This window comes from Medicago truncatula, chromosome 3, assembly GCF_003473485.1.
Source record: "Medicago truncatula cultivar Jemalong A17 chromosome 3, MtrunA17r5.0-ANR, whole genome shotgun sequence".
Taxonomy (NCBI): domain Eukaryota; kingdom Viridiplantae; phylum Streptophyta; class Magnoliopsida; order Fabales; family Fabaceae; genus Medicago; species Medicago truncatula.
The window spans coordinates 34,400,389-34,423,150 of NC_053044.1; the positions used below are offsets into that span (position 1 = coordinate 34,400,389).

General features: G+C 32.7%; 2 protein-coding genes and 1 pseudogene across 3 annotated transcripts; 2 read left to right on the top strand and 1 right to left on the bottom strand.

The window, feature by feature from the left end:
* LOC11422592 (wall-associated receptor kinase-like 20) lies at positions 1 to 4,211 on the top strand. The gene is made up of 4 exons (XM_003600712.4): positions 1 to 921; positions 1,006 to 1,065; positions 2,794 to 3,246; positions 3,405 to 4,211. The coding sequence occupies exons 1-4, from the start codon at positions 144 to 146 to the stop codon at positions 4,007 to 4,009; spliced, it is 1,896 nt and encodes a 631-aa protein (XP_003600760.1). The 5' UTR covers positions 1 to 143; the 3' UTR covers positions 4,010 to 4,211.
* Positions 4,212 to 11,033: 6,822 nt separating this feature from the next.
* Positions 11,034 to 15,153, top strand: LOC11417966 (mannose-1-phosphate guanylyltransferase 1-like; annotated as a pseudogene). The gene is made up of 5 exons (XR_003010501.2): positions 11,034 to 11,373; positions 13,042 to 13,215; positions 13,566 to 13,628; positions 13,732 to 13,971; positions 14,050 to 15,153. The product of XR_003010501.2 is annotated as a mannose-1-phosphate guanylyltransferase 1-like (transcript).
* A 1,117-nt stretch (positions 15,154 to 16,270) lies between these two features.
* LOC11410328 (delta-1-pyrroline-5-carboxylate synthase) lies at positions 16,271 to 22,664 on the bottom strand. Its single transcript, XM_003600714.4, has 20 exons — positions 22,491 to 22,664; positions 22,287 to 22,358; positions 22,100 to 22,203; positions 21,682 to 21,784; positions 21,385 to 21,546; positions 20,574 to 20,851; positions 20,128 to 20,278; positions 19,851 to 20,015; positions 19,660 to 19,737; positions 19,228 to 19,317; positions 18,836 to 18,922; positions 18,651 to 18,737; positions 18,448 to 18,544; positions 18,229 to 18,332; positions 18,064 to 18,139; positions 17,753 to 17,903; positions 17,588 to 17,656; positions 17,291 to 17,357; positions 17,138 to 17,208; positions 16,271 to 16,631 (listed from the first exon to the last, which is right to left on the bottom strand). The coding sequence occupies exons 1-20, from the start codon at positions 22,548 to 22,550 to the stop codon at positions 16,556 to 16,558; spliced, it is 2,148 nt and encodes a 715-aa protein (XP_003600762.2). The 5' UTR covers positions 22,551 to 22,664; the 3' UTR covers positions 16,271 to 16,555.
* Positions 22,665 to 22,762: the final 98 nt, after the last annotated feature.

Sequence of the window (22,762 nt, forward strand, 5' to 3'; positions counted from 1 at the left end):
AACAGCAACGATAAGAACAAAATGTCATATAAAAGTTAGTCTATTGCAATCTCAAAGCAAGATCACACTATTATACAACTACTATATATAAAGTAACATCACCAACATTGATCTTCTAAATTTGCACATACATTAGTTTGACTATGAAGACAACGAGCTTCCTCCTTGTAACATCGACACTCCTCCTGCTAACATGCACCACCCATGTCTTCTCCGCCACACCATGTCCACCCTGCGGCAACACCACCGTCCCTTTCCCGCTCAGCACCACCCCAACCTGCGGTGACCAATCATACAAAATAAACTGCACCTCCACCGGAACATTAGTTTTCACCACAGTAAACAACTCCTACCCAATCCAATCCATAAACCCTCAAACCCAACGCTTCGTAATACAACCAGCACCACTCATCCCTAACACATGCACCACCACAGATAAAATATATGAAGGTATCATACTCAACAACACTCTTCCGTTCAACATCACTAGCTCCAATACCATCGTGTACCTCAACTGCACACGCGACCTTCTTCGGTCTCCGCTTAACTGCTCCGCCGCTAGTGCTTGTCATGCTTACATCAACGCCACCGTGCCTACGTGTCAGACCGGTCCGCTTTGTTGCACTTACCGAACCGGTGGTTCGAGTAACTCTTACCAGATTCGTGTTAGGAGTTCTGGTTGTAGTGCTTATTCGAGTTTTGTTAACCTTGACTCCGGTCTTGCGGTGAACCGGTGGTCTAGACCGGGTTTGGAGATTCAGTGGATGTCACCTAGGGAAACTGTGTGCACGTCTCAGAATGATTGTGATGCCGCCACGTCGACTTGTGGGGTTGATAGTTCATCACCTAATAATGGGATCAAGAGGTGTTTCTGTAATGGAGATCTTGTGTGGGACCCTATTCAAGGGGTGTGTGCTAAAAGTGAGTTGTAGAGGATTATGATCCCATTTTTTCTTCTTCTGGATCTTTGACTAATTTGGAGTTTTGGTTTGACTTTTGATGCAGAAATTACTTGCTTTAATCCAGATGGGTGTAAATCAAGTCATAAGACAGCCATAATAGCAGGTATGGTACTTACTTTTCAAAACTCTTTTTTCCTCCTTTCTATTTTTAGAGTTGAATAATATGAATATATTACTATATTATAGTATAAACACATTAATGTATGTATTGAAGGTGGTATCTCAGATGTTTTTGCATTATTATTATTTTATGGATTTGTATTTTTAAATGAATCCCTATAACTTAACATACCTAAACTTTTCATTATTATTAGGAGATGTTTATAAAAACTAATTAGATTCGATTCCCTCTAGTGCTAATTTCGGTGGATATATAGAGCTTTGTTCTGGTTTAAAACGGAGCCCATGTAAGTAGACGGTGGGATTGGTCCCCTCAGATTAGTCATTCCTTGGATCGAATACTGAATTTTCAAAAAAAAAAAAGATATCTTAATTTTTTTTAAGGGTTAATGGTGCTTTACCCCTGTAATATATGTCATTTTTTATTTTTCCTCCTGTAAAATATTTTTTTTGATTTACCCCCTGTAATTTTTTTTTTTTTGGAATACCCCCCTAATAGGTCATAAAAAAACGAAAAAATTCTGGAAAAAAAAATAAAGTCGTTTTTTTATGACCTATTAGGGGGTATTCTAAAAAAAAAAAAATTACAGGGGGTAAAACACCATTAACCCTTTTTTAAAGAAGATATAAATTTTAATTGATTAGTTTAAATGACATTGTAAAATATAATTAGATTAAATTATTTATATGTTAGAATGCTAATCAATGATTATTTGTTTTTTATAGTCTAGACAGGAGAAAGTATTTAAGAATAAGATATAGGGTCCATTTAGTTTGAAAAATTGCATAAGATCACCAACCAAGGATATATGTATAAAATAAAATAGAGAAATGATATTTGAACATTCATTTAGTGACAACTTTTGCAACAACTTTCTCTCTTATATTCACATTACTTTTTACTTTATCTCTCTATTGTTATGGTTTTCGTGCCAATACCACTTTTTTCTTTGTAAAATATGATTGTCAAATAAGTTGTCACCAAATTAGTTGTTCAAATAAGATCAATAAAATATTCAAGGAAAAATTGATTGAAAAATTGCAATACTTGTGCATGCGAGCTCTCTGTAGCTGTCACATTGTCAAAGACGTTGACTTCCTTATTTTGTTCACAAGTTGATTTTATTTTGGAAGGAATAAGCCATTTCAAATATAAATAGCCCAATACGGATCTCAACCAACATACCACGCGTTTTCCTTTCTTGTGAAAGTTGAAAAAGAAAAAGTTTAAAATAAATTACATAATTTTTGTTGACTAATAAGTTACATAATTAAGACGTGCATGAACTATATATAAGATCTACCCCAACTAACGATATTGATATCATTAGATTATACATTTTTATTTGAGTTTGAACTCGGAACTTTGCAATTGTGTATGTCAGTTTTAAGTGGTGTTTGTCAATTCGTCCATAGTTAAATAAAAACTTGAAGAAACTCGTTAAACTACAGAGTACATAAAAATGAAATTTTGTAAATGAATAAAAGAAATTTGAACTTCATATTTATCTTAATGGTATTCATCTGAAACTTGGACTTGTTCACTTTCTAAAACATTTTTAATTTCCATTTTCAAACATTGTAAAAGAAAATATAGTGAAAGAATAAGATCTTGAAATAAAATTTAAACAAGAAATATAGAACTATAGGAGCTCTCATATTCATTCTTTTGCACATTCACTCTTAATTTGATGGCAACAACTATATTCAGGTATAACATGTGGAGTTGGAGCTGCACTAATCCTAGCAGCAATTGCGTTTCTTCTCTACAAACGTCACAAACGCATATTAGAAGCACAACAACGCCTAGCCAAAGAGCGCGAAGGAATTTTAAACGCAAGTGGTGGTGGCAGAGCAGCCAAACTTTTCACCGGCAAAGAGATCAAGAAAGCCACAAACGACTTCTCAGCCGATCGCCTCCTCGGCATTGGTGGTTATGGTGAAGTCTACAAAGGCTTTCTTCAAGATGGCACCGCCATAGCCGTTAAATGTGCTAAAATTGGAAATGCAAAAGGCACTGACCAAGTCCTAAACGAAGTTCGCATTTTATGCCAAGTTAACCACAGAAACCTCGTTGGATTACTCGGTTGCTGCGTGGAATTGGAGCAGCCAATTTTGGTTTATGAGTTCATAGAAAATGGAACACTTATGGATCATTTAACAGGTGATTATTTAATATTCATTTATTGATAACTTGATTGATTTATTAATAAAAAACGTAAAAGATCATGTTAATTATGCATACGAGTCCATTTAGAATTAAAGAAAATAATAATGATAACTAATTTAACTAAATATTAACCAACTTTATATCTAATACAGGTCAAATGCCAAAGGGTCGTGCTTCACTTAATTGGAACCATCGCCTTCACGTTGCTCGTGACACTGCTGAAGGACTTGCATACCTTCACTTCATGGCAGTGCCGCCAATTTACCATAGAGATGTTAAGTCAAGTAACATTCTTTTGGACTTCAAGATGAATGCTAAGGTTTCAGATTTCGGGTTATCACGGTTGGCTCAAACGGATATGAGTCATATCTCAACTTGTGCTCAAGGGACACTTGGGTACCTTGATCCTGAATATTATAGAAACTACCAATTGACCGATAAGAGTGACGTTTATAGTTTCGGGGTTGTGTTGCTTGAGCTTTTGACGTCTCAGAAGGCGATAGATTTCAACAGGGCTTCAGATGATGTGAATTTGGCAATTTATGTGCAGAGGATGGTGGATGAAGAGAAGTTGATTGATGTTATTGATCCTGTTTTGAAAAATGGAGCTAGTAATATAGAGCTTGATACTATGAAGGCTGTGGCTTTTTTGGCATTGGGTTGTTTGGAGGAGAAACGACAGAATCGACCTTCAATGAAAGAAGTGTCTGAGGAGATTGAGTATATCATTAGTGTTGCCTCTACAAAGGCAGTGTAGAAGTAGTATGTTTCTTTGGATGTATGTAGGTTACTAATGAAAGAGTAAAGTTTTTATGACTTTTGTTTATACTTATGAATTGTGACTGATTGTGCATGTTTGTGGAAGAACTTAGGTTCTTAATAGTTTGTAGAATTATATTTACCTTAATTTACTAAATGAAATGTAGTACTGATGGAAAACAGGATTTAAGGTTTTGCAATTGCTTTGATTTCATATATTTATCATTTACTAATGCAGAATCATTCTCAATGTTGCACTGCATGTTTGCTAGGGCTTAGGACTAAAGAAATGCTAGAAGTACAATATATATGATCTTAATTCTTAAGGATCTCAGATGTCTACATCTGCGCTGCTGGTTTTATGACGAAGTCGGTTGTAGATAGTTAGATTAGAAATTTCTCTCTTAATTTAAAGGTCTACAAACGGCTGCACCATAAAATCGAGAGGATCTAATTTGCATCGTAAATTCTGGCCAGAAACTGATACGACCCAATTCGAGTAGGGATCACACTTCTTAAAATTTAGAGATAAAGAAGAGATTTGATTAATTTCATTGATGATTGTAATAGAGGAAATACAAGATATTATATATGCAAAGTTATTCTAGATCCTTCCTAACAAACTAGTGAGTCACCAATCTTCTAGAACTAATGAGTCACTACTAAATGGCAACATAGTCATTCCACTTGTTAGGTGTAGTAAGATCCTTTTGGCCCTCACTAATTCATTGGCCTCAATCTTCAATCTCAAGTCATTGAGGACAAGGTTGATCTTGAAGGGGTCGGTAATGATAGGATACTTAGAATAATGAGTACTAATGTGATGACTCGGTTAGTTCTAGAAGTTATTATGACTCACCTTAATCTAGAAGGATCTAAAATATATCTTGTTAGGGGATAATATTGAGTATGTTAGGGTGCACTTATTTTATTGTGAGTATGCACAAGTCTATATAAGTATTGTATGCCTTATTATGAGAATCAATGAAAAATATAATGAATTTTCTTTCTCTAAATTCTGGAGTGTGATCCGTACTCGAATTGAGTCGTATCAGAAACATTTGCAACTCATTGTTTTCTTAGGTTTGAATTCTGATATGATTTGACAAGTCCTCGAGCCCAGTTAGCTCGTTTAATTCCCGCCTTACTAGATTTCGTAAACTATAGTTTTTTTATCTTTCATATAGAGTTTCAGAGAGGTTCTTGAACTCAAGATGAGTTCAATTCTGTTTCTTATTGAATGAAGTTAGTTACAGAATCTTAGAGGAATATTTTCTTATTCAAAATGAAATCAGAAGATCCCTTTTCACATTGTGTAACCAAAGTTTAATTTTCTCATATACTTATTTATGTCCAACTTATCACCATCGGGGGTGGTTTTAAAAAACCAGATAGATATAATTATGCGCAACTATAAAGATTATTCTCTTAACTCGGATGACACTGATTCATATATTTATGCATAACTACTAGTTGTGTATTAGTTGTTGAGCCATGAATCGGAATTCTATGTATGAGGTGTTCAAATGGATCGAAATTGAACACCATAGGTGAGTTCGTTTTAACTTTTAAAAATAAATATTGTGCTAGAAAAATTTCATATATTTTTTTAGAAATTTTATAAAATAAAAAAAATAAAAAGAAAAAAACGAAACTATTTGTATTTGTTTTTTGGTGGCGGCTGGGGTTCAAACCTCAGACCTTGCATATTTTATGAATTGTCCATACCAACTAAGTTAAGCTCACGAGGATATCTATTTGTATTTGTTTACCACCACTTCATTTTTTATTTTTTTTTAGAGACACCACTTCATATGTTACCTCCTTATTTTTTAAAACAAAATAGATTTTTTTGAAAATCTAATCCTAAGAGGTTTTCATTCTAGAGTCAAAATAGATTTTTTTTTTATTTATTTTTTATTTTTTATAAAACGATTTTTCTAAAAATTAAAAACAAACACTTAAAAATGAAAAGGTGATTCTCTTTTATAAAAAAAAGATAGATTATTTCTAGAAAAATCTTAAACAAACGGACCCATAATTAACTAAAAACCAAAAGAAGTAAAAATTACATTGTGATTAAAATCGACTCACATGTTTTACTTTGAGAATTGACTTCATATATCTCAATTTGATTGGTGCCAAGTCATAAGGGGTGATGTAGGCCTCATCTTCTTATTAATATATATAGAATTAGCCCTTATTATATTTATAAAAAGGGAGAGAGGGGCACTTAGAAAAGAAAGTGAAGTATGAATACCAAGCAAATAAAATGGTAATTTGGGTATCAACGGTCCCCATTTTAAGGTGAGTAAGTGGGTGGTTCGAACTTCAGTCCCTACATATAACAATGCATTATTCCTGTCAATTGAGTTGTGCTCATGGGAACATGTATGTATACGTTATTTTATAATTTTAAAAGAGGGGACAACATAACATTTCATATAAACTTCATTTGAGCTATTTTTATAAGTATCCTAAAGAGTTTATGATGTTTCGAATGCTCTGTAAGTTGTTTCAAATCCATTATGGTACGATAGTGGATTCACAACCTATTTCGTGCAGTATGTATAACATTCGTAAAAGTAGATAATACAAGTACTTTATTCCTTGGAATATACTCACAATCTAGTAATAGTATTTCATGTTTTTATCATAGCCATGACATTAGATATGCAATATTGGCAACCTTATCAGAGTGTTACGACTTTAGTCGGGCATTCATGCAGCATGCATCGTGTCACCATTAGCATGTAATTAAAACAAATTTAGGCTACAATCTTAAATAGGTCTACTAATTATGTACTTTAATATGTGTATTTTAAAAAATAAATAAAAAGAAATTAAAAAGAGCAAGAATCACATGAGTTTGAGATAGTGCAGTCAACTTTTATATATTATTTTATTCTAATTTGATCGTCGGTCCCGCTAGTTGCTGAGAAAAAAGGTAATCCTTATATAGTTATCGGTAACTAATATGTATCCATTTTTTTCTTTCTTCATTGGGGGTCTTTAATAGGTTGAGATCATTGTTAAGTAAAAGACTCGCCATTAGAGATACTTTAGTCTGTCTGATTGTTTGTTTAGATTATTCCACCTTGGAGTATCATTTATTGGCTTTTGAATTTTCTTTTTCTTTTTGATTTGTTGTATTATGAGACTTGTCGTTAATTATGATTTCTTGATAGACACGATCTATCCTTAACTTGATATCCTCCTCTAAGTTTTATTTATATATATTTTTTGGCTTTTTAACAAACAAAAAAAAAACTTAAAATTTCTCCAAAAGAAATAAACGAAATCTTAAAATAATATGACTATATTATTTTGTCAAACAACTCACGTAAGCCGCCAATAAATTTGTTGTTGGTCTTCAAATTGTCATATGACTGTATACACATCATAGTTTCTCATTGAAGATGTCACCTTTTCGAAAGAGATTGAAGAGATGCTCATCATCGCAAGACAAGAACTTTATAAGAGTAAACAAGGTAAGGTTAGAACATCAATAGAGATGAGTATTTTCATTGATAAAGTTAGTGAAATTGAACATGAAGCATTCCTTACTACTTGGTTGTCAATTTTTGTTTTCCCTCACAAAGATTTGGTGAAAAGTTTTTTGTTTCCTATTGCGCCTATTCATCTTGCTAGAGGGAACATTGTTGCATTAGCACCAAAAAAATTGGCTAGCATATACAAAGATTTAAGTTTGTTTAAGAAAACAATAGTTGGTTTGTCAAAATATCAAGTTGGTGGTGATAGATGTCCTATGGAGGTTACTCTTCACTCACCCTTTGACTTGGTACAAATTTGGGTTTGGGAGAGGTTAAAAAATTTGCAACCGCATACTATGTTTATCAACCAGGGAGACCCTTCATTGTTTAGGTATAAGTCAGATTGTCTACATTATTGTATTTCTTTACTTACGACTTTGCAAATATCTAAATGCAGAACAAATACCGTGAGGATTATCAAAATAAAAAATATACTGTAATCTTATAAAACGTTAATATTATACATATAAAATAAGGTGTGATAAGATAGTTATTTGATTTCCTATAAAAAGAAGGCAAAATTACATCTGTTGCCCTTAAAGTTTTTCGAATACGTCCTTTAAATTTACATTTTTTAAAATTGGTTTTTAATGTTACATTATACTTTTATATGTTGATATCATTTCTCCTTTCACTTCTTCTTATTTAAATTTAAATTCTCAAATTCAAAAACTTTAAAACCAATGCATCTTATTGTTCGCAGCAATGTCTTCGTTTTGCAAGAATGGTTAAAATCTAGGAACTTAAAACACTGAGTCATTATTTATCCCAGTGTGAGACATGATGAATGGATACTTGAATGTTATTAATCTCTAATTGTGCAACAAAGCTCGTTGTTCGCATAATCACAAAATATAATATAAAAGACTACAATAAAACAAGAAGATAACTTAGAGGCAAATAAAACTTAAATGACCTATAAACAAAGGTTAAACTTAAAGCAACATATGTGTAATTTTTCCAAAAAAGAAAAACAGTTTGGTTGTTGAGAAAGAATTATTTTAACCAATAATTTCACGTATATATCATTACTGGTAGAGCAACAACTAGTAATAGAAGATTAAATAAACGAAAGTTAAAAACAACAAATACGATCGATCCTTACTAGATAGAATTATTTTAACCAATAATTTCATGTATATATCATTACTGGTAGATCAACAACTAGTAATAGAAGATTAAAGAAACGAAAGTAAAAAACAACAAATATGATCGATCCTTACTAGATTTCTTAAACTATAGAGTTTTGATCCTTCATAGAGAGAGTTTGAGAGAGACTCTTGAACTCAAGATGATTTAAATTTTGTTTCTTACTAGTTTTCTATTAGCTGCCAAAATTGTTATGAATTCAGTTTTGGACAGTTACAAGGTAGTTAGTTGTTTAATAACTGAATCCCAACTAACTGAAGGTTAGTTAAGCTAAGTCTAATAATATTATATTTTGTGGAGAGCTTGTAGGAATTGTTTGTCCACTCAAATTAAGCTTCACAGTTAGGATTAGGATGTTAAATATCCAATGCATTTGTCATGTACAATGAAAATCTTGAAATTTCAAGTTTAAAGGTTCAAATTGAAATTAAAAGATTCCTTTTTACATTCTCACATTGTGTAACCAAAATTTAATTATCTCACATTTATTTATTTCCACCTTATCACCATTGCGTATGTTTTTAATAAATCAAATATAATAATTATGCACAACTATAAAAATTAATCTTTGTTTTGGTGTTGTGTTTTCGGGTTAAGTATCCCTTTGTACTCATCTTTTAATTGAAATGCTGCTTTGTTGTTTTAAAAATATAAAAAACTAAAACTATATCACAAAAGTTGAGGCTACTGCATTCACAAGACAAAGATCATATTGAATTTCAGATTACAAATTAAGTTGAAAAATACTAGCTAATACCATATCATTATACAAGCTTATATTGGATTATTACATGCATGCATGCATACATTATGCAGCAGAATGATCAGGCTAGTGACTTGCTATTCAGTCAAAGGAAAAGCCAAAAGTCAACGTGTAGTTTGGTTAATACTAGTACATGCATTTAAATATATCAACCGCTGATGGCTTTGACTGCAATCTAAAGTGTAAACACAAAGGTAAAAGAATATTCTTAGCTCAGCTGACCAATATCTTTTTTTGTTTACAAAGCCTTGCTATTATAATTTTAATTCTTATTAAACCCACAGATTTCTTTTGTAGTTTGTTGGCATAAAGTAATGTGAAATAATGTATCAAGTCCATTTTCTCCGTCTGAATGATCTACCAAATTGCAATAATTCAATAATCATATATTATTTGAATGGTTCAGGTTAACTTGTATCTCTGGGCATTAGTTATTAAACAACTAAAAATAGAAAGAAATGACAAAATTAACATTAAAAATAATACTTTTTCAAATTTCAAAAAGTAAAATACACAATTTTTAAAAAAATATTTCTTTTCATAATTCCTTACATAATGTTCCGGGGATATTAGTTAATATTTTCCTATTTGAATTTAATTGATATGGTATGAAAAAGTTAGTCTAATTATTTTAGGTACATAGATAATTGTGAAACATGTAATAACTATGAACTCGTTTTTCTATTGTTTTTCGATGGTCATTTTGTTTTTTGTCCAAAAAAACTCTCATAAATTAAATAAGAGAATATCTAAACATATCTCGAAGAAAAAGAGAAAATATAAAATTTTTAATTTGACTTTCAAACTGTTTGGAATGTCATATTTTTGAGCTTATAAAAAATAGATTATCAAATAAATAAGTCTATATGTAAATTCATAAATACTCACTACCGAAAATTATATTTTATAAGTTGTTTTTTTTATAAACAACCTTAATAATTTTATAAATAATACATAAAAATTTATTTATTTGCATAAATTGTTTTACTTAAACTAAAAAATAAATCAATTTAAGCGGATTATGAGCCTGTTTATTACGGATAAAAGTGATTTTGTCATAAAATAATTTATAGATTATTTTATAGAGATTTTATGAAAAATTAAAATCTATTTTCCGTTTGTTTATCCTAATAAAAATCATTTTCTTTTATATAATTTAGTTTGTTTGGATATATCTATATAAAAGCGATTTTTTTTAAAGATATAAAAGCGATTTTTTGTTACAAATTTAATTTAATATTTTGATCCATATTTTCTCTTATTCTAAAAAAATCTAATTTAAAGCTGTTTTTAGATTTTTTTTTTTTAGATTCTAATTTTTTTAAAAAGCTGTAACAAACAAATTCAATACTCTTACAAATGTTTTTTTTTTCAAATAATCTTTTCTTAAAAAACTATAACAAACATGCTCTATATCATATACATAATGACAATATTTTTTAGTTTTTTATTTGATCTTTTATTTTTACTAAAAGATGAATAATTCAAAAGAATCGAGTTTGATTCATAAGAGAACAATTATTAATTAATCATGAGAAGTAAAGTAGCCAACCCACAATTCCGAGGCTAGCAATGACGCAAAAGCAGAAACCACCGACGATAGTCCAATAAACAAGGCATATTCAATGTTACTTGAAGACTTAAAAAGGAAATTCAATTATTTAAATAATAAATTAAGAAAGATATAGTTATTCTAATTCAATTGGAAGTTATTTATGGATGGCGCGTATATATAATGAAGAAGATGACGAATACTGACCAATACAATCGTAACACCTCATTCAGTTTCACCATTCCAGTTTTTGTTCTTGTTCTCTATACACCTCACTCTAACTCGTCTTCTTGACTCGTTCGAGTTAGGGTGCTTTCTCATTCGTCAAACCCTCAATTCTTCAGGTTTCTTTTTAACTCTTTTAGCTTAATTAATTAATCTACATTACGTGCTATTACTTATTCTCAATTATTTTTATAATGTTCACAAGGTGTTTGTGTTATTGCTTCAACCAAATTACGTGCTAGTGATTAGATCTGATTGCCTTTATATCTTTGTTTGTGTTTTTTTGATTTGTTTCTCTATTTTGTAATTTTGTGTTTGCTTTTAATTCAAGCTTTTTGGTGGAAATTATTTGAAATAGGATGTAGTAATGTTGAGATATATAAAGTTGGTTTTTTAGGTTAGAACCAATGGATCTAGGATTAGGAGATCCTTTAACTTCAGCTATAACCTAATGGGGTTGAGTTTGACCACACTGGTTAGTGAGTGGAATGTAGCATAAGGAAACCGAAAACTTTACCGACACTATTAGGGTTTTTAATATTGAATGGGGGATTGTTAAGATAATAGCACTACTCCCTTCGAACGCGGAGATTTGTTTTTCAAATATGTCGGTGGCGTGTGGGAGTTAAAAGAGAAATTGAAACAAAGTTGCTTCGGCTAGATGAATAACTCGAACTTGTATTTTTTTTCAATACAATTATCTTTTTGAGAAATTTATTCCGGAAAATTATATAGAAAAGCCGGTTTTCCGTGGCAATGTTAGTAGAAGCAATTCTCATAGCTCGACCTCCATTATGGTTCACGTGAATATGTAACCTAAATTGATTCAATCTTTTGTTATATCGCAAAACTTGTTGATATGGTTAATCAATGTGGCGAAGGATGGCCTGTTTGCAGTTAGTGAATTTTTAAGATTTCTTCCCTTAGTAGCCAAACCTAGTTATTTGGCACTCTAATGTTGAGTTAATGCATTGCACTTTACTTTGAAAGCTTCTTAAGTAGAGATTATTTTTATTTTATTATGGAAGCTATATAGGAAATCTTATCGCATTGAAAGAAGGAAAAAGTCTCATACTTGAATGAAAAGCAGAAGCAGCGTGCGGCATTGGATTAGCTTAGTTTTGGAGAAAAATGCAATTTTTTTTTCTAGATAAACTAGCTTTATGTGAGTGCTTTTTGAAAAGAAAAGTGATTATTTTCCAAAGTTAAGCAGTAAGGTTTGCCACGTACCGTGATCCTTGTTTGAATATAATACCAATAATGGATTAAGCTTTTGCAGGATTAACCGTTTTTGTCGTTCTCATTAAAAGCTAGAGTCATTTCATAGCTGGATTTTGTCTTTGTTTTCATATACATCTAAACCTTTTAATTTGCTTTTACTTCTGTTCCTACATCTATGATTCTTGTAATGACACACTGTATGGTCATTTATCTTGCTGCTTTTGGATAATGTTAAGTTTTTAAGGTCTTGTATCTTAAGCTTAATTGAAAGACTGCTTTATGCCTTTTGAATTATTGTAATAACACACAGTATGATCATATTCTTTGCTTCTTTTGGATAAAAGTTAAGTTTTTAGGGCCTTGTATCTTAAGATTAGTTAATAGACTCTAGCTGCATCCGTGTCACATCCTCTGTACACTTGTCAGCTCAGGTGCAGATTATTTGCTGGTTGTTTTATTTATGAAAACGTAACTTAAGAGTTCCTTGCAAGTTATTTTGTTCCTGTCATGCATATATATAGGACAGTGGAGAGTACGTTTTCTCATATCTTATTTTCTGTTCTCAGCTAGCCTTTTTTGCACTGCTCCAATATATTTAATTTTCCTGCAAAAGCAAAGGACACATCAGAATGAAGGCATTGATTCTGGTTGGAGGGTTTGGAACAAGGTTGAGGCCATTGACACTTAGTGTTCCCAAGCCTCTTGTTGATTTTGCTAACAAGCCCATGATTCTGCATCAGGTAAGGCTTTTGATGCCTCTTTTCTTGAAGTCTTACGACTGCTATGCTACCTGGGTATATTAGAGATATGTCTTCTTCTTTAATAGCCCATATGTCACATTTCTATAATACCTGGGTAAATTGTTCTTGCTTGCATTACAAGGTATTTTAAAATTTAATTTAATATTAACAGTCTCTTCTGCTTTTGTTATATTTTGTTCCATTCACCATCCCATCGCCGTCTGTGACTATATGCGGGCACATGACTTAAACATTTGTGTGTGTTTTATTTTTATTTTTGTATATGTCTCTTAATATAGCTTAATAGACTATCATGTCATGTAATTTAACTTTTAGTTTTTTTTTTGCAGATAGAGGCTCTTAAGGACATTGGAGTTACTGAAGTGGTGCTGGCTATCAATTACCAACCAGAGGTATGGATTGTGCCTCTCTTTACCTAACCGTGTTAGTCATTCTCAAGAGATTTGTGTAAACAAAGTTTCTTTATTTTGAATTTGTTAACACTTCCTCTTGCAGGTGATGTTGAATTTCTTGAAGGACTTTGAGGAAAAGCTTGACATCAAAATCACTTGCTCTCAAGAGACTGAACCATTGGGGACTGCAGGTCCCTTGGCTCTTGCCAGAGATAAGCTGATTGATGGCTCTGGTGAGCCATTTTTCGTTCTCAACAGCGATGTTATCAGCGAGTATCCACTTAAAGAAATGATAAAATTCCACAAATCTCATGGAGGAGAAGCTTCCATAATGGTGACAAAGGTAGTTAACGAAATAAAAATAAAATAATAATCCATTGCAAATTATAGTATTCGATAATTTTTTCAACTACTTGTGCAGGTTGATGAGCCATCAAAATATGGTGTAGTTGTTATGGAAGAGACTACCGGGCAGGTTGAGAAATTTGTGGAGAAACCCAAGTTGTTTGTTGGCAACAAAATCAATGCTGGGATCTACCTATTGAACCCCTCAGTTTTGGATCATATTGAACTGAGACCCACTTCTATTGAGAAAGAGGTGTTTCCAAAGATTGCAGCAAACAAAAAGCTATATGCAATGGTTCTGCCTGGATTCTGGATGGACATTGGACAGCCAAGGGACTATATCACAGGCCTGAGACTCTACCTGGACTCATTGAGGAAGAAGACTTCTTCCAAGTTGGCCAGTGGCCCTCACATTTTGGGGAATGTGATTGTGCATGAGACAGCTAAAATTGGCGAGGGATGTCTCATTGGACCTGATGTTGCAATTGGTCCTGGCTGTACTATTGAGTCAGGTGTCAGGCTTTCATGCTGCACTGTAATGCGAGGAGTTCGGATTAAGAAGCATGCTTGCATATCCAGCAGCATCATCGGATGGCATTCAACTGTTGGTCAATGGGCACGTGTGGAGAATATGACTATCCTTGGAGAAGATGTCCATGTATCTGATGAAGTTTACAGCAATGGTGGTGTGGTTTTGCCCCACAAGGAAATCAAAACAAGCATTCTGAATCCGGAGATAGTCATGTGAGGCTACTGCCTTCCAAATTCTTAGCGTGTGGTGCGTTTTGGAGGTAGTAAGTTCTCGAGTCTGAAATGAAATATGTATTCATTTCATTTGGTTTCCTTTTATTATTAATTGCAATCCTCCTTCCCTGCACATTGTACAAGTCAGTTTCGTTAAGAATGAGTGATGCCATAATTTATAAAGTTGAAAGGTCAGTGTCTATGTAAAGAGTTGGTCTTTTGTTCCAAAGTTGTGTAATTTTAAGTGTTATGTACAGAATTTTCTTATTATTTGAGGTCACAAATTGGGATTCTGACAGGTAAATTTCCTTTTAGTGGAGCCGATCGAGTGTTCACATTTCTGTAATTCTATCGCTTTATATTTCGCTAGCGTTGGACCGCTGTGTGATGTAGATATCGTTATTATCTTAATAGAAATTGAAAAATCCGGGTGTGAGGAGTTTATCTTACCTTACCATATAACCACAACTCCATGCGAAAAATTTGGATGAGCTAAGCTGTGCATTTCTACGAGGATGTTGGTAAAAAAAACAGGAGAATATTTACATAAAGTACTATATTTAAGATTAATACTGTATTTTTAATAAAAACGGCTACCAAATATTTTCCGCGATTTTCACCTTTTTCTCAGCCGGTGCAATTTCTAAGCTGTTTTTCGAATATTTTCCATGGAAAAGCAATAAGGAAAAAGACCTATGTTTTATCCAAAAAAACAAGTACACCGTATATGGTTTGTAAGGGGATTATCTAAGCTCATCAATTTGCACATTGTAAAAACCAATATAGTTAAGTGTTAAGTGTTATCTAAGTTTCTAAGTTGCCCCTTCTTTTCCTTTGTTTTTTGCTTCCATTCTCTTAAGAAACAAAATCCAAATTATCTAAAGCTCTTATAGCAACATGCATGTTTTAATCCGATGATTTTTTGGGTATAGATGAGGGTGCTAAATTGAGTAGAAACTAAATAAAAACAGGCCCCAATATTAAATATCATGGTTATAGATTTAGCCTGGCTTATAAATGGAACAAATCTCTAACTAGGTACTTCAAAAATTTAAATAGTACCACATAAATCCTCTACATTAACTCGCCAAAGAACTGTTTTATCAAATTAGTGTTACTATATAATCCTTTTTTTTTTTTTTTGGTACAAACTATATAATCCTTTAATCCTCTCTCTAAACGATTTTGGTAAAAGCTGCATATCTGTAAATGACTGATTTCATATAAAAAAAAATTCAAAAATGAATAATGATTATTGAATCTCCCAAGTGGTCTGAACATATCTGTAGAAGAGATATGTAAATTCAATAGTAAACAAGGATAGATCAGATGAATGACAGTCCAAGGGATAGGACAAACCAAGATAAACTATTAGGCATTGGCTACAGTCACCAATACTTTTTTTAAAAATAAATAAATTATATATACTTAAACTATTAAGAAAGTATCCACATGCAAACTATCAACTAAGAAACTTCAAGTTCTGTCAATCTTCATCTCATAAGCAATTACAGAGCAATGAAAAAAAAAATTTCCTTTTTATTTTGGAGCTATTTATTTGCACAACTGTGGAAACTTCAATTACTTGAAAAAAATTCTTACACAATGATCACCAATTTCCTAAGTTGGGAAGGAAACAAGTTTATTGTACAAACACAATGAATACAAATGCAGCAACAAGTAATGCAAATTATCATCATTTCTCTCAATTAAACATTGTACAATTTGAACCTAACTCTGAACACAGAAGAAAAATACCCAAGAAAATAAATTACAACCAAGTGAACTTCCTTGCCTGCCGTCCCTTCATGTGGATTTTCAGTAGCAAAACTCACAAATCAAGTAGTTATGTCTCTGTGGGTATAGGTAACTTTTTTATCACCATCTACTACTTGTCCATTTCCTTTGAGAAGCCTGCATTGGCAAATGAATAATAGCTCATGCATCAGTATATATACCAACTAGTTGGTGGTTATCTGGCTTTGGATTGCCTTACTTGAGCTTATTTATTGATATAAACACTTGTGAGACTGTTTATGAGAGCTATGGAAACAGCTTATGACATGTCTATAAGCTGTTTTCAGCTTATTTCTATAAACTCTCTAGGATAGGTTATGAAAACACCGACATTATTTTGTCTTTGATGTAGAAATAGCTTAAATATAAGCATCTATATGATAAGCTCCAATGCTATAATTACTTAATTATGGTTTATCCAAACAAGGCCTATTATGGTCATAAACGATGAACTTGTTTCACATAAATCTTCTGTACCGCGTATGATTGTGACGAGCTATTATAGTTGAAATTGATCATATAAACTAAAAAGAGACTGAATAAAATTCCTAGTTCAATAAGAAAGAAACAGAAAGGTTTATTTTTAATGTTTCTAAAGTATTAGAAGGAGCATCAGCTTATACCATCTGGTTGTTAACAATCCATCAACTCCTACTGGACCCCGAGCATGAATCCTGCTTGTACTTATTCCAACCTATTAAAGCCCAAAATATAATTATCAATTAACTCAACAACCTTAGCACAAGCTGCTGGGCAAATATTTTAAAGCATCATACCTCTGCGCCTAATCCAAATCGTGCTCCATCGCTGAATCTTGTACTAGCATTGTGAAAAACAGCAGCACTACAAATATACCAAACATTATTCATATATAAATGGCACTTTAAAATGATTTGTAATCTCAAAAAAGGGTCAATTGCTTAAAAAGAAAAAGGTATGCTGTGTTTACTGTTTATTAATACCTAAATAACATTGTAAAAAAAGTAATTAAATTTCACAAAATATTGGAATGCCTTGATATAATATTTGATTAGAGGGAACACAGAAAATATATATTGTTTTTCGAACAATACCTATCGACTTGACGAAGAAATACATTAGCTACTTCATGATCTTCTGTGACAATGGAATCGGTATGTGCACTGCCACAATGGGAAATGGCGACAACATCAGAAAAGATGAATGAAAGGAAAATACAATTCAAGAAATCTCTTATAAAACACGTGAGAGTAACATACCTTCCATAACGATTTATATGGTCAATAGCTGCATAAACATCATCCACAATTTCCACGGTGCAAGCCAACGAACAGTACTCGTGATGTAATGAACGAGCAAGTGGAACATTCAACAGAGAACTTGCTTTCGGTCCTCCATATAACGTAACACCTACATAAATTTTAAATCATCTAACCATTTCAGAAACCTTACAAGATAAACTTTATATTCAATGTAATAGCTCAATTAACTTCAAGAAGTCATTCTTCAATCATAAAAAGATGCCAGAAGATAATTCTCTTAGTATAGAACAGTTTGACAAAATTTATACCTTCTGACCGCAAATTGACACTAATACTATTGAGCCAGCCTTTCTCTACCAAATCCTTATGAACAAGAAGTGTTTCCTAAGAGTTCAAATTTAAATAATATATATTAAGGCATCATGATGATGAAAAGTAACAGAGTTTGCAGTATCATCCAATACGTTAATTACCATGGCATTGCATCCTGATGGATAATCTGTTTTAGCATCGAGTACAATCTGCTTAGCCATCTCCAAATTAGCAGATTTATCAACATAGACATGACAAATTCCATCTGATTTTGGCAATAAAATAACATTATATATAATAGTTACTATTATATTATTATTGAAAAAAGATTTACCATACCATATGAAGCATTGCTTGTATATTAAGCTTAAAGGTCTTACCAGCATGACCTAGAACAGGGATTTTCGTCGAACTCTTAATATCAGAAACAAGTTTATTGCTGCCTCTTGGAATCACCAGATCAATTACATCATCCAGCTGAAAAACAAAAAGAATGCAGATTCCAGCTTAGTGAAATGCGCCACAGTCTATTCAAAGTGAGCACACTTAGAAACCAAAAATTAATTTGTACTGTTGTATTCACCTTAAGTAGCTCAGGTATTTCAGCTCTTGACGTCACAAGTCCAATAAGTTTTGAACCAACAGTATCAGGTATGGCTTCAGTAATTACCTGAACATTTAGATAGGGTCAATTACCCAAAAAAAAAAATGCATAAATACAATAAAAAGAAAATAGTTGTCAAATTATCATTTAATTGGAAACTGAACTTTGTGCAAAATGGCATTTGATCGATTAGCCTCCTTGCCTCCTTTCAAGAGAAGCCCATTCCCACTTCGTATTGCCAAGGAAGCTATCTGTTCAGATTGTATGAAGAAACTGGCTTAGAATGGTTTTTTAAAAGTCAGTTTAAATAAGTCAGATCAATGATCAATCAATCTAAAAATGGTTTTTTAAACGCAATGTAGACGTTTTCAAATTTAAATAAGTTCATTTGATGTAAGAAAAATGAATTCATTTTATTATTCTAAAGTAAGGCCTGACCTACAGCTTGGTAGACAATATCTACTAGATAATTAAGTCAAAGTTGTCCGAGCAGAAAAAGAATCATTTATAAATCAATCGAGAGGAAGACCAAAAAATATGAAATGGTTTGATTCACCTGTACCAATGCATCAGGGCGAGACTCGAAAATAATTAAAAGGACTCCCAAAGGAGATGATGTTTTCTCCAAAATTAACCCCTCTGCAAGCTAAATAAAAAGGAATCTGTCAGAAATATCATAGATCAATAACCATCATTAACCAGTACAATCAAGAGTGTTGATGAAAAACTTGTTCAATACATGACTTTATGACTTGGCAATAATTACACTTGTACACAATTGCAAAAAAACACAAGTAATCTCCTTTGTAAACTGTATCTACTAGTATGGCGTAAAACTAGAAACTGTAATAAATATAATTAGACTGATTCAGTTTAAAAAGCCGCCTTAGTTGTTTGACAGAAAAAACAAAAGTTTGCAAACAGATAACTAACGTGCAACAAATTGTATTATATTTTACATATATAGCTAAAACAAACTTTTCATTACCTCAGTTCGTTTTAAAACTCGACCAATCGGATCTTCCATGTTTGCAATAATTCGTATGTTGTTGGCAAGACCTACGATCTGTCAATTATATAGTTTATCATGAGAAATTTTGCAGCTTGTTTAAAATTCAACAAATATATATAGTTAGTTAAAAATTAAATAATTTCTTCTTTATGTGAACTGTCTCTTGCCTTCTCACTCTTTAAAACCAGCCTAGCAACCAAGGATTTTTCGTATCCTGCTTCTTGTGCAGCAACAACGTCAGCTTCATTTTCAATCCTGATCTCTTTCTCACGTGATTGCAATGCATCAGCTATATTTAGCAAAATTTGTTTCCTTTCTTCCGAAGACACGGCCTGTAATGTAAGATTAGGAGATTAGCATGTTTTGGAAGGATTGGTATACTGAAAGCTTGGTAATATCCAGGATGTGAGAGACATTTTTTAATTGTTAAGATGTTAAAGAGACCTGAAGCCGTCTGGAACAGTCCCTAGCGGCAACAGCCATCTCGCGTACATCAACCTCTTTTGAAGGGACCCACTTGTGTGCATCTTTATGGAATAGGGTACCAATACGCTGTCCTTGGAGAATTTTAGTGAGATTTTCAGCTGCATTACCACTGAAAGGAGAAAAATAAAATGTTGCAGAACCAACTTGCAAAAATGAGAATCGGATGGAGTATGCAACATACATAATGGATTTCACAGTGTTCTTGGCATTATGAATTCTGACTAATGCATCAACATAGGAAAGGGGGTAAAAAGCTTATAAGCAAATCTCATTACGGAAAATAGTGAGTTTGCATGTCATTCCCTAACTAATATATTTCTAACTGAAAATGGTGCCACAAAAAATGTGTTAAAATAAAATAAAATGGTGTTTTTGAGAAATGCAAAAATAAAACAGCAGTGCACCTGGTAATGATAACAGGAATTCCGGCATCAGCTGCATGAACAGAAGCTTTTACTTTGGTTGTCATTCCCCCTCTTCCAACCCTAGACTTGTCTCCAAAAGTAATTTCATTTTGATGCTTTTCCTTGATGTATGTGTGAATAAGTTTTGATAGTGGATCACTTGGAGGGCCATTATAAAGACCATCTACATCACTCAACAAAATAAGAAGATCTGCTTTTAATTCCAAGGCCAGCAAAGCTGATAAACTGTCATTATCCCAAAATATGCCAGAAGAATCCTGCAAAAAATGAGTTGGAAACACTTAAAGTATTTTTTTAGGTTTTATGCATAAATAATTAAATCAATTTTCACCATATAATGATCAGTATAAAGAAAGCCTTGGACACATAATCAATATTAGAGTGTGATAGATAAAGTTCAGAAAATTTCTTAAAAAAAAAAAAAAAAAAGAAGGCCAGCCCGTGTGAATCAAAGCTCCCACATATGCAGGGTCCGGGAAGGGGTCCCGCCAATTGGTGTATTTTACACAACCTTACCTTGTTTTTTACACAAGAGGCTGTTTCCAGGACTTGAACCCGTGACCTTTCAGTCACATGACAAGAACTTGACCGTTGTGTCAGGACTCCCACTTTAGTTCAGAAAATTTATAAAAAGCGAAAAATATAATTTGGGTCTCTGTCTATTGCTAGTGAAGCCTAGATCATATCAGCGAAAAGGTATACAATTAAACATATTGCGACTATTTTTTTTTCTTCACAAAGTATTGAATCCAAGTTTAAATTATGCTTTGTTAACGAATCAGAAACAAACCTCATATGGAGCTTTCCTAGTACTGACTGCGTCGTTCTCGTTGAATATTGGAATAACTTTTAGTGCTAGAAGCGACTTCACAGTTTCAGAAAGTTGGTTTCTAAAATCTTGGTCTCTAAAATCATTGTCAGTAACAAGAAGCTGAGCAGACGTCACATCCAGCTACAAGACAAACAGGTAGAGAAAAGAGTTAACATTTAACAGAACAATGTCAACTATCCTAAGATGTTATATCAAATTTTAAACAATAGCAAACCATAAGATGCTAAATCAATTAATTGAATCAACAGTAATAACCTGACTAAATAAATCATCGTAAGTAGCCATAAGGCTGCTTTGTCCAACAGCAGCACAAGCCTTGCCATCAAGTTCAACTTGTGGCTTCTGAAGGTCAGCAAAACTGTAAAATTCCCAAAAAAATTATAATTTCAATTCAACTACTTTAAAAAACAGTCTTGTGTACCCTTAGCACTTCAAAGGGTATGTATGTAGGTGTGTGTGTGTGGTGAAAGCAAGCAACAAAACAAAGATAATTGCTATTTAGGCCCTCTCCGTGTTGCCGGAAGATATCTTCTGAAGCGTGTTTTTTTTATTCTTTTTGCCTATCGGAATCTATCTTTCGATGGTGTATATGGTCTGCACTGAGCGACACAGGGGCCTAAAGAGCAACCATTTATGACAAAAGGTGATCAAAGTTACATTACACATCACTTACCTACTTTGAATCAATTTTCTATATCTAAGCCTTTGGCGACCAAGACCAACAGCACCTGATGAAACTAAAATAACTTCATAACCAAGAATGTTAAGCTCCTTAATCTGCATTTATTTTCAAAAGGGTCATTGATGGTACATTCAAAATCCAATTTTTATTCTCTTATAATAAAAAATGGAATTTTGACCTGCTCACAGAGTGCCCCTAATTTTCCAACTGCTAATCTTCCATCTTGGCGAGTAACAACAGCAGTACCAACCTTGAAAATGAATCAAAATAAACACAAGCTTAGCCATTTGCATTATCCATTGGTATTGAAGTTTTGTGAATTAAATAATGCATACATAAGATAATAGTAGAATGAATGAAAATGAATAAGAGTTATTGTTACCTTGATGATTATGCGCTTAACATCTTTGACGAAATCTCTACAAGGGTCGGCGTTCGCCATCTTTGGTTTGGTGGGGAGAGACAGGGATGATAGTACAGCTATGAGATGAACTGATGCGATATCACGTGTGTCCAATTTCAGTTTTGTTTCTATGCAGAATGCACTCAAATGTGATTATAAAAGTAAGGTGAAATACTCAGATTATATATACAGATTATAGACTCTATTTTCAACGTTCTTGACCTCAAGCGTGTTTCCGGTGCGGTTCGGGT